General features: G+C 44.7%; 1 protein-coding gene across 5 annotated transcripts in view; it reads right to left on the bottom strand.

Moving 5' to 3' along the window:
- LRP1 (LDL receptor related protein 1) overlaps positions 1 to 12483 on the bottom strand; it is a 316344-nt gene that overhangs the window by 119153 nt on the left and 184708 nt on the right. For all 5 annotated transcript variants that reach the window (XM_053370298.1, XM_053370312.1, XM_053370304.1 and 2 more), the window contains 7 exons: positions 10692 to 10914; positions 9424 to 9613; positions 5717 to 5842; positions 5153 to 5293; positions 3922 to 4047; positions 1862 to 1978; positions 1450 to 1530 (listed from right to left, as the gene is read on the bottom strand). In XM_053370298.1, the coding sequence (XP_053226273.1) occupies positions 1450 to 1530; positions 1862 to 1978; positions 3922 to 4047; positions 5153 to 5293; positions 5717 to 5842; positions 9424 to 9613; positions 10692 to 10914 (1004 nt within the window). The remainder of the gene's footprint in view (positions 1 to 1449; positions 1531 to 1861; positions 1979 to 3921; positions 4048 to 5152; positions 5294 to 5716; positions 5843 to 9423; positions 9614 to 10691; positions 10915 to 12483) is intronic.

Below are 12483 nucleotides of genomic sequence, written 5' to 3'. Positions count from 1 at the left end.
GAGGCTCCAGCTGAAGAACCCCCAAGGGAAGCTGCAGAGGAGGAAAGCTCTGAACCAGGGAAGTGGTGGTGGGACACAAAAGACTGGTCAGAGGAGGTAGGAGGCTGGGATGCTGAAGAAGCAACAGGCTCGAGGGAGAGAGAAGAGCCAGAGGTAGAAAGCCGTTCAAGGGCAGGGCAGGAAGCAGAGGGAAGCAATTCAGGTGCAGCGGAGGAGGAGGGGCAGGAGCTACAGCAGTTTCACAGGCACTGCCCAGTCCCACAGTATTAAGCTCCCCTCCACCCTTGTCTCCAAGGACACACAGAGCTTCACATGTAGCCAAACAAAGAAAAACAGAGCGGGGGGGGCTCCCTAACGGGCTTTAAGGCTCCTCGGAAGACAACTGGCTAAGGAGGCACTTCAGAGGGAAGTAGGAGGGGAAGACAGCCAGTCTTGGCAACTGCACTACTGGGAGCAAGCCATGCCCTGTGGTGCTCTCTGATTGTATGCTATTTTTCCTAATAAAAAGCTAACTTTTCTTTGAGTCTCTGAGTCTCCATGCTGACCTGCATATGAACCAGCCCTGACACATGGTCAGTGACCAGGGATCTATTATTTTGATTTAACAAAATTTGTATACCACTTGATTTCAAAAAAAAAATCTCACTTGCAGTTTACAAGAAACATTAAATTATCAATTAAAAGGTTTAAAACGTGCAATTAAAAACATTTTAAAAACAATTAGACTCAGGTGTAAACTAAGAAGAACATGCCAACACCTATGTGTCTGAATAGGCTAGCTGAAATGAAAATGTTTTAAGCAGGTGCAAAAATAACACAATGAAGGTGCCTGTTTGATGTCAACAGGTAGGGAGCTCTGAAGTGTAGATGCTGCCACACCAAAATAATGATTTCTTACAAGTGAGGAATTCCAGGAGTATTGGAGTTGTAGTTCAGCAGCATCTGGAGGGCCAAAGGTTCCCTACACCTGTCTTAAGGTAAACCTGATTCAAGTCCATGTATGCTAAACCTTCCTTGGTTCACATTAAATGCCTTGGTGGAATGGAATTACGCATTTAACTCAGCTGTAAATGGCACCAGGAAACCTGTCCTTGCTAGGAAGGTCAGGATGGGAAGACCAAGAAGTTTTGTGCTTGCATTGCCCATCCACTGGCTTCTTCTGAACAGGGTTTCTTGGGGGAGAAAAGGGCAGCTCATGAGGCTACAGACAGCCTAGTACCATCAGATAGAAGGTGAGCCCCCACACCCCCCTCATGCACACATGAGCAGGCAGCATATTAAAGCAAACAGAATGGTACCATGCAGAGACTGCAAATGTGGAAAAAAGAAGCCCAAGCCCGCCCTTTCCTAAATAATCCCCTATCCCCCATCACAGCTAGCCTCCCCTTGTTTCTGATCTCACTATTTCAATCACCACAGCAGGCTATCAGTCAGGTACGTGGCACTTACCATTGTCACATCTCCAGTTGATGTTGATGCAGCGGCCATTGTGGCAAGTGAACTGGGTCAGAGGGAAACAAGTTGGGTAGGCTGCAAAGGTAAAACAACAACAGTGTTAGCAGCATCTATCTCAATGTCCAGAATGCTTTTAAAGGGTTGGCATCCTGGCATGTACTCAAGCGAGTGTCTCCGCACCCCTTTAGCCCTCCCTCCCTGCATGCCCCAAAATAGCTGCCACTGACTAGCAAAGCACAAACAAATTAGGGAGTGGTCAAACTCTGGCTGTTCAGATATCTGAATCTGTGGTATGTATAGCAAAGTTTGAGTACTAATTCCTCCTGTTCGGATAAGGGGATTTTCGCATAGCAAGCATTCGGAAAGTGGGGCCTGCATATACACTGGAACATCTTCCATCACTCACCACATGAGGCTGACTCATCAGAGCGATCCCCACAGTCATCATCCAAGTCACAGGTCCAGGAGATTGGTATACAACGGCCGCTGGCACAGGAGAACTGGTTGGTAGGGCAGGTACGAGCTGGGTGGAGAGACAAGAGGTAATGAATAAGAGAAGCAACGTTACTGGAGGTACCTGAAAATGTCAGAATACACAAGGAGAGCTAGAACAAGGCGAATGGGAAGATCCGAATATGCAAAAGAAACATGTTTGTAGAGATGGCATAGTACCACTGTCCAATGGGGCATCTAAAGGGCCACTTATCAGGGATGCTGAGGAATCTGATTGCCCTGCATTCTGATGTAAACCAACCTGAGCCACATCTCCTGGATTAAGGTGAAGATATGTAATTAGCCTTTAGATTTCCCATGTTTTTGAAACACTTACATTACTAGGAGGTAGTCTGAGGTTACCTTTCAGAATATCTTTCTCGCTACCCCAACCAGGTAACAGCTGTGTCAGCAGCTAAAAAATACTGTGGTCTATCACCACACATGTTAAAAATGGGGCAGCAAGTGCCCTGGGAGCAACAGGATAAGATGATGTGTGATTTCTCCCAGTGAGATTGTATGGGGGACAACTATGGCTGCCAATACAGGTAATTTCTTCTGAGAAGTTAACAACACTTATGGATGGTTATCACCCACCCTTTTTTCAATACCTTCCAAACCCATCATATATTATATAAACTCTTGGCTAAGAAAAGAAAACTGCATTGCATGACATCAACTGAAACATGACTAACAAAACACAAGGCACTAAATCTGACTGGTTAATTATATGCTTTACTGTCTGAAAATAGGCCAGTGGTTCAAACCAATATCACCTTCAAGAAAGAAATGGAACCAAGATTTAAACTTATAAATCCAGGAATAACAATGTTCCTGGATTTTTAATAGCATGTAATCTAATCTGATGAATGTAACCTAAGGGAAAAAAATGATTTTAATTATTTTTTAAGTGTTTTAATACATATTTTAGCAATCTTTTATTCACAATTTCAAGGTTTTATTTTTATTTTTAGTAAGCTGCTTAGGTTTTAGTATAAACGGGGGGGGGGGGTGAAATTAATAGAATTCCCAGCAGGAGAATGACACACATCCCTCCCCCTTTTATATATATATATATATGATATAGCATTGCATACATACAAAACTGGCCTTAGGAGTTCAATATAATCCTCAAAATGATACATTTATAGAGAAGGGGTCACTGTCCATTCATTTTCAAAATATCAAGATCTTTTTCCTATGTTTTAAGTGAACAGTTAAATGTGTAAGAACACTAGCTAAAGTGACATCAACTAAGGCAAGTATCAAATAAGTACTGTATCAAATAAGCCATGATGCTGTACTCTTTGTTTTGTTTCTTTGTTTACTATTGATTGTAAACAGCTGTTCTAATATACTAACTTTAGCAGTAGTAATGGCACATCCCTTCCACACCCACTCAGTGACACTTGCAGCTCTATTTTGAGTAAGTGCAGCAGTCAATGATGCATTTTTATTTATTCATTTTACTTACTTATAGCCCGCCTTCCCTCCCAAAGGAGCCCAGGGAGGCAAACACACAAGCAATAAAATAGTCAAGACATAGAAATAGTTTAGCCACTTGGAAGTAGGTGGCAAAAGAATATCAATTTTAAAAGGCAGCTCTCAGACCTTGTAAAAGTGATTACCTGTTTCTATTTTTCTGGGTAAGAATTCCATGCAAATTGATGCAAAAATGGGACACAACAGGAACACATGTAAAAGTCGATTGATACAGAATTTGAGTGATCTGCCTGCCCCCTAGCAATTATAGAGTCAAAATTCAAATAGCAAGGATTGTTAACAATATAAGCACAGACCAGAAAGGTGACAGCATTAAACCACCTAACACTACACTCTATGGGCCCACTCTACATTCAGCAAACAACCACTGTAAGTGTTTGTAAAGATAAGACAGGAAGGCAACCTGAGCTCCTTGGAGGAAGGATAGGATTTTGTAAAAATGTGATTGATGGATAAGATAAGGGCTCTCACCAGAGCATGTCGAGTTAGACTCATCTTCATTATTCCCACAGTCATTGTCCCCATCACACAGCCAGCGGTTCGGGATGCAGCGGTTGTTCTCACACTTGAAACGGTCCGAGGGGCAGGTGTGCTGATCTGGAGGGTGGCAAAGGGTGGGTTCTAGCTTAGGACCTCAAAGTTCAAGACCATTCTTTTCCCCTACACACATTGCAATAATCTGAAACTGGGTAAGAATATCCCTCCTCCCTTACCAAAGTAATATACTTGAGATCAGAAACACAAAGCTATGTGAAATTCTTTGACAAACTCATCAAATTCAGCAACTCAAAACATTTGTTGTGAGATCTGAATAAATTGACTAATCCTCACACAATTTATTCTGTTTCCTGGAAAGCTGTTCATCCCTGCCTCTCTCTCCAGCTATAGAAACGTGTTTCCTGTCACTTGCTACCTGATTCTGATAACTGGAGATGCCAGAGGTTGAATGGGGGACTTTCTGCATGCAAAGCAGCTACTCTACCACTGAGCTATAGTCCCTGAACCACTGTTTCACTGTCCACTGTTCCGTAGATTTAGTGATGGCAAAAGGGAAGACAGAGAAAGGCATGGAAACATTTCCAGACTTTCCTACGGAACCATACGAGCAAGCAACTTGCTTTTAAATGAAAGCTCCCTCAGGAGGCAGTGGACTCCCCTTCCTTGGAGCTTTTCAAGCAGAGGTTGGATGGCCACCTATCATGGATGCTTTAGTTGAGATTCCTGTATTGCAGGGGGCTGGACTGGATGACCTTCCAACTCTATAGTTTTATGATGCTACATCTTACATCAGATAACCAATTATGTCCCTGCAACACAACCTCTTGTTTTAAATACCCAGGGCCCTGGCAGTGTCCAAAGGGCAGGCAGGGGCAGGGCAGGAAGAGGAGCATGGAATACTGGCATGGATTACTTCAGGCTCCCGGGTCCCATCAGTTTTGTCTGTTTCTGTAGACGCAAAGCTAAATATGGAATCCAGGATTGTCTCCCACACCTCAATTTCAAATCCCAATCCTTCATTTTCAGACTTCTCTATCAACTGAAAAAACACTTTGGATTGACCAACATCATGTGAGTTGAGCCAGGGCATGCATGGTCTGTATACGCTGAGTGCAGACCTGCCCAGGGCATATGACTATCCTGACCCAAGAGAAAGTGGAACTGCTCAAGGAGAGCCCCCTGGTGTTCCCAAGCAAATACACACGGCAGAGCTCAGGTGCCTCATCGCTGTTGTCCAGGCAGTCATTGTCACCATCACATTTCCAGCGCTCCTGTATACAGCGGCTGTTCTTGCACGCAAACTCCCCGTGCTGGCACTGAGGAGGTGGGATGTAGGATGGGTTGGCTAGACAGGGAAGAAAAAGAGGACAGTTTGATGTGGGAGAGTTTAAATGAGAGGCATTTTCCAAAGGAAAAAAAGGGGAAATGGTGTTTTGCCAAACTATATTTAGAGTCTGCTTGATGAAGTTTCAATAAATAACTAAATAAACTACAGCTCCACAGTGCAATCATCAACATATAGTATTATCAACAAGACAGTGTTTATCTGGAGATGGTACCTGACGCTTTAGTAGCGGAGAACTCAAAACAGCTGCAAGTGACCATTGTATGCTAGACTGTCTCTGGGAAGGTGTTAATCACACAACTGTCTGGAATCTCAAAGTAAGCTGCTTTATATATGCTACCTTCCAGGATGCAGACAGGAACTAGGGAATGTTAAACTCTAGAAATCTCTTGTCTATCACACTTGTGTTCTGCACATTGTTACCTTGGCAGGTGACGTTATCTGGTGCCAAAATCTGGTCCTCTGCACAGGCACACCGCCTGTCTTTGGGGATGGCGAGGCAAAGGCTGCTGCAGCCTCCATTGTTTACCCGGCAGCTGTTGGAGCCAACTGCAAAAAGGACAGGGAATAAGAGAAGCTGAGCCACAGTTTCACAGGTAAGAACGCCTATGACATACGGAAGGAAGAAAAACCAAGAGAGACCAGCGGAAAATGTTTCAGTGGGAGGGAAATGGAAAGAATGGTGTTTATGTAGGGAGTTCACTCTTTAATTCTGTATTTTAATCAGGTTGCTCCTGGGACCTGTCTATCCCAGCACAACTCCTATTTCCCCACCCCAAATACAACTGCAATCACAGTTTTAGCTCTGGAGATTTTTGAGGTATCTGCATATATTTTTGAAACCTCCGACGCCAAGTTCTTTCTCTGAGTGCTTGTTCCTGTGGTCATCAATTTCAAGCTAGCTTTTCTCTAGCATTGTTTATCTTTTTTGTTGTTGTTCTGGAAGCCTTCTTCTTCCTTACTTCCTCTCACCTTAATCCCTATACCACGGTCCCTTTGAAGGTTCTCCCAGCAGCAAGAGAGCAGCTTATTCATGAGCAGAAGCCCATGCAGCCAGGAGGGGCTCTCCAAATAACCTATCCCCAGGGACAGGGTCAATCGCATGAGGACAGGGCCACAAAACTGGCACCCCAGGAGGAGGATACTAATTTTATGAGAAAGACCCATTTTATGGGAAAGGCCATTTGCACAGGTTCCATTTCCAGACAGGTTATGCCCATGCACCTGGAAGAACAATTAAAAGGAACCTTGGTGACTACAGAAGAGCAATAATAAGGCATGAAGAGTCCATTAAACTGAAGAAACTGTCCCGTCCCCCCCGTCCGGGCTCCGGTATCTGCAGAAACAGGAGAACAGGAGCAACTAAACAGGTGACCACAAAAGGGAAGCAACAAAAATACCAGATACCAGAAGCCCTTTAAGCTCTTGGGAGGTTTGTTTGCCTCTCTTGCACACTGCTAAAACATGCCTGTTTAGACAGGCCTACCCAGATGCTTAGAAAGTTGAAGTAATTTTAAACTTGTTATAGTATTTTAATTTTTGTATGTTTTATACAAGGGTTGTAAATTTTTGTGCACCTATTTTATTGAGCAGACGATTTACTCCAATGATAGATATCTATCCACATGTTTAATATGTACAGACTTGCAAGGAACACTAGTTAGATAGGCTGGATGTCTCCTGAATAAAAAGTTCATAGACAGGAGTAAACTGTACTACACAGTAAGCCTAGGTGAACCTAGGTGGTGAACCTATGGCACGCGTGCCAGAGGGGGCACTCAGAGCCCTCTCTGTGGGTGGGCACGCATGCCATCACCCCAGCACAGAGCTGGCAGAAGGCAAGGGTGGCGCATCAAGTCCTCAGCTCAACTTGGGTGGCTGGAGCGCCATGTGTATGGCAGGTCGGCATAGGAAACTGTGCGGCAGGAGCGGGGTGCGATGCCCACCAGGGCGCCGGCTCTTTCCAAAACGGGGTTGCAGCTATGCTTCGGAGTTCATTGTACCCAATTGCACAGAGGCTTCCAGAGCATATTGCAGCAATTAGTATTTTGCGCGAGCGGGTTACAAAATAGCACCGGCAATGATTATGGTGGGCCCTCAGTTTCAGATGCTTCACAAGCAGGATAGTAAAGAGCCAAAATCCCCAAACTGGCCCATCTGCTGCAGCACTTTTAGGGCTGTTTTTGCTCAGACACTCCGCATGGGATGCCAGGACCTAGGAGGCACCCTCGTGGCCAGGGAGGCGCAAAGGGAAGGGCCAGGTGGGGCATTGGTCCCATTCGGATATGTGACGCTGTCCCCAAGCAGGCACTCATGTTGTTTTCAGAGGCTGGGCGTGGATCCTGGGACTTGTGTCCGAGTAGAAGCGCCTCGGATGGGGCGTTGGAGAGTCCAAAACGGAGCCACAACCCCCAGGGCCTGCATTTTCCCTTGGGGAGCCTCCACTGTGGGTGCGGAGGGTGCAGCGCTCCGCACGTGCTCAGAGGCGCAGCTGCCTTCCTCCTCCAGCTTCAAGGTTGAGGCTTTGCACACCCTCCGGCCAGACACTCTGCATAGGGGCAGGTCGGGGCTGGGCGAGGGAGTGGGGCTAGCACATGGGGCAGCCCCTGGGGCCCTTTCAGAAAATGGCGGCATGATGGGGGGCGCCGCTCTGCATGCGCTCAGAGAGCCAATGCCAAAAACGCTTGCTCAGGCTGGAGTTTGGATCATCTTGATGCAAACTTTTACAAGTTGTTTGTATCACTGAAAGCTCTGTTATTGTGTTTTTCTTTTAAGACAAAATATGCTGTTTTTTCTAAACTAAAACCTCAGTACTCAGCTTAAATTGCCATGTTGGCACTTTGCGGATAAATAAGTGACACTTATTATATTGGTCTATAAAATGTTTGCCATCACTGGCCTAGGTCAAAGTTCCTAATGTTATACCCTTTCTAAGGACCAGCATCAACTTTTGAGCAGGTTTGATGGATCAAAATGGATAACAGTGATGGAAAAGTTCATCAACGTGATACTTTGCAGAAGCTGGTTGGAACGCTGCTGAATCGTAGAGACAGCCATGTGAGACACTGACATTTTGGGTAATAAGAGCCTGGTGATAAGGTTAAGAAAACATCATAACCAACAAGATACTAGAAACCATAACAGTCTTGGACTGTTTTGAAGAAAACGCTGGAACTGCTGACAAAGCAGGAGACCTAATTAACACTTTGCCCTAACTAAGACTATGGACATCCATGATCTAAACCTTATGTCAGTGTGCCTATGTAGGTAAAATAAAATGGATGTAACAGATGAAAAATTCCAGTCCAGTTCCTGATGAATATAAGCTATATTCAGAGACTCCTGCTCCTTTTTAACCAACTCTCCTTTACTCACTTTCACCCAGCTGAAGGCAGAGCAGTCTTGACCACAGCACTGTCTGGGTAACTATGAACTTCAATTCAAAAGTCTAGGGAACTTTAAAATATTAAGATCTTATAAGGAACTTAGAAATTCTTTTTGAACTCAAAAAGATTTATCAATTAATCAAATAGCTCTCTAAGTAGTGTGAATAATAAAACTGTAGATAAAACATTATTAAAATCCACATATTGTAGCAAAATAATTATCATTAAAACACAAAATCAATATTTTTTTTCCTATCTATATAGGTAACTAAATTATATGTCTGAGAAGGCTTACTGAAATAAAGACGTTTACAGAAGGCATCTAAAGCAATGTAGCAAGCCGATAGCATGAATCTGAGTTGGGCAAGCTCACTGATCCCACAGAGATTCAAACACCCATCCTCATTTGAATCGCTCTGCACACCACGGTGCTGATTGCGACTCAGACAAAAGATGTATCTGCAAACATGGCTTTTTGCACTTGTAAGTAACCACAGCTATACTTTGCCATGCAAAACTGCACTTAGGTTCTGCCTCAGTGCCTGGAAAAATTAAAAGATCCTTTCTGTACCACAAGAAACCAGAGGGCAGATAATAAATGAACCACCTGTGTGTATGTCTCCTGCCTCGGATCCTGATTGCCTACAGTGCCTTTTGTATTCCTGCACAGCCTACTTGGATAAGAAGCTGTCAGTGGCTGAGTTGCAAGAAATCAGCGCATCCTGTGCCTGTCCTGCCACGCACCTTGCTGCTGCTGAGCATCATACATGCGGATCTCAAAGATTGGCGGACGCTCATTGCGCAAAAGCTTAACGGCCATGGACGTCTGGTCCAAGCGATAGATGATACCGCTCCGGTACTCTGTCCAGAAAAGGAAGTTGTCATAGTGGCACAGCCCAAAGGCATGGTTCAGTTCATTACCATCATACACAACCTGCATGAGGAAGGAAAAAGAGAGACAAAAATGGGCATTTCTAGATATGCTGTGATTCTTCTTAACTAACCACCCAAATACCACTCTAGTGATGCCTTTTTCGGACCTAAGATGCAGCATAGGCCAATAGCTGACTGCTAGAGCAACTACAGAGGGACCCAGGCTCAATTCCAGAATCTTCAGTTAGGGTTAGACCCTTGCCCTTGAAATCCTGGAGAGCTGCTGCCAGATGATGTAGGGCGATAATGAGCTAGCAATACAGTAGTCTGACTCAGTGTAAAGCAACCTCCTGTGTTCCTGTGATAAATGCAATAATGTAAATAAATAGAATGTTGTATTCAGTGAGTTCTACTCAGAACGGACCCACTGAAATTAATGAACCTATTTTCATCGTGTCCATTGATTTCAGCAAATGGAATTCCATGCTGCACTATTACAAACATTGTACTTTCATCATGCGGAAATTGCTGCTCACCAGCATTCAAGCTGCAAACTGAAGTGGATGGTAAACAGATGTTTTTGTCTCTGCAAGGGCAAACACCATGAATGTTTTGCAGTGATTATGGCAGCTGCACTAGAGTTACACGCAACCTATTGGATGGTACCTGAGATGCTACAGGGAGGTGTGTCATAAGTCCCTCCCTCCCAAAGCACCACTCTGAATGCCCCAAGTCTTCAAAATAGTATAAATCTGGATCTCCCCACTATAGGGACCCCGCCACCTTTCCTTCCATTGGGAGGCTATACCCTCATCCTTAAAGCACACACCTCCAGCAATTAAAATTTTACACTCCTCCCATCCTCCCACACTTTCAGGGGTGTGCCTTTTGCTAGATATGCTACAGCTGTTAAAGCAGCCAGAGGAATATCTATTACTCTCCATATGGGTTCAAGCCCAGAGATAGAGAAAGAGAACAAATACAGCTTACAAACAACTCAGAAAGACACAAGGCAAACAGGTGCTTGAGCCTTGCATGAAATCACTGGGCAGAGAAGAGAGGGAGGCAGGTGTAGGTAACTGAAGGAAAGGGCAGGAATATGCCCCAGTGTGAGAGGCAGAGGCAGAGCTGATACTGACCTTGCGTTCTGTGCCATCCAGCGTAACCATCTCAATCCGGTCATAAAAGGCATCCACCCAGTACAGCACCTTAGCCGGAATATCAAGGCTCAGTCCATTGGGCCACAGGACAGTTTTGGAGGTGATGAAGACGGTGCGGTGGGTGCCATCCATCCAAGCCTTTTCTATCTTTCCCCTCTTGCTATCTTTTGGGTCTTCCTCCCAGTCAGTCCAGTACATCCAGCTTATGTATCAAAAACAAAAATAGAGGAGAAAAGAAAAACCAATTATTCTTAAGTTCTGCATCCTTTGTTTCTCCATTTTCTTCTTTTCTTTTTAATACATTAAACATAAACTGCATTCTATAATATATTAAGAGAGAGAGAGAGAGACTATAACCCCACAGTGTACTGCATTCCTTTTCACAAAGTCCCATCTACATTTAGCTGCAAAACCACCCAGCAAACCAGGCTACACTTTTGGCACAGAGGTTCCCAACCTGAGAGCTTTGGTCTCCTGGGGCAACGGGCACACAGTTATCCAAAGGGGTCTGTAAAGAAGTTATCTCACCTGCCCAGCTATCACCCACTTGTTTAAAGGAGAGGGGAGATTGCTTCTTTGCAGCTTTAAGACAGCTGTCTTCAAGCATTTGACAAAGGTGTCTTTTAAGCATGTGGGCAGGTGGTGTCAGGGGCTGGGAGACACTCCCTCTGCCCACCTGCTCACTCTGAAGATTAAAGGAGAAGGGACAAGATGCTGCTTCAAATAACTCTTTTGCAAATGGCTTTAAGACAGCCCCCCCCCCCATTTATGCCAACTAGTGCAGCAGAAGTGGCAGCTGAGAGGACAAGTAGAGAGGCAAAAGTTCAAGAGCAGAAGTTCTCTATTAGAAGATGCTGAGTGACAGGGTTCTCCTCTCCCCTCCCTTCCTCAGGAACATGTTCTCTTTAAATACCTACTTGGGCCCTGCACATCTCACTTATTCATATTAACCAAGCAGAGCATGGCTAATTCAATCCTCGCCAGATACATTGCGCTGTACTGTCTGGAAAAGCATTGCACGAACAGATACAGACACATGCAAGCTTGAAAGGTCAGGTGGCACAGCAATTGGCTCTTCTGAATGACCAGCATCGAGACTTGGAAATACTTGGAAATTAAGATTATTGAACCCTGTCTGACGAGCTGAGCAGGTGGGAGTGATGGAGAATAATCACAGCATATATATATATATATATATATATATATATATATATACACACACATACACACACACACACACACACACACACACACACTATTGATAATAGTGATAGGGACAAGGAAGAAACAGCTCATCTGATGGAATTAAAGTTTATTCCCCCCCCCCTTTGCCTTTCCCCACCCACCCACTGTGCTTCCTGACTCAAGAGAGAGAGCTTGTGAGTGTGTACACATTGCAATTCCACTCCCTGCTGGGCCTGTCTGAGCAGCTCCTAAGAGCAGGATGTGGCCTTTTAATCCCCCAGGGACTGGCAGCCCTAGAGACACCAGTGTGAAAACAGAATGAACTCTTGAGCTGAAGTCTTTGGGGAGTCGATGCAGCAGGAAACGAACCAAAACAATTCCTTCCTGGTGAGTGAAAACTCTCTGGCCTGTATCACATGCAAGAGGCTCAGTGAACTGCACAAACATGTGAGTGACACTATTTGGAATGTAGGGCTACAGCTCCGGACAAATCCAGGCCTAGCATAATCTAGTCAAAAACAGGCTGCTACTGCCAGGAATTCCTTTATGTAAGACACTGAAGAAGGTTTGCTATTGGGGCTGAAGG

The sequence above is a fragment of the Podarcis raffonei genome, chromosome 2, assembly GCF_027172205.1.
Source record: "Podarcis raffonei isolate rPodRaf1 chromosome 2, rPodRaf1.pri, whole genome shotgun sequence".
Taxonomy (NCBI): Eukaryota; Metazoa; Chordata; class Lepidosauria; order Squamata; family Lacertidae; genus Podarcis; species Podarcis raffonei.
This window is presented reverse-complemented; position numbering and strand designations above follow the sequence as displayed.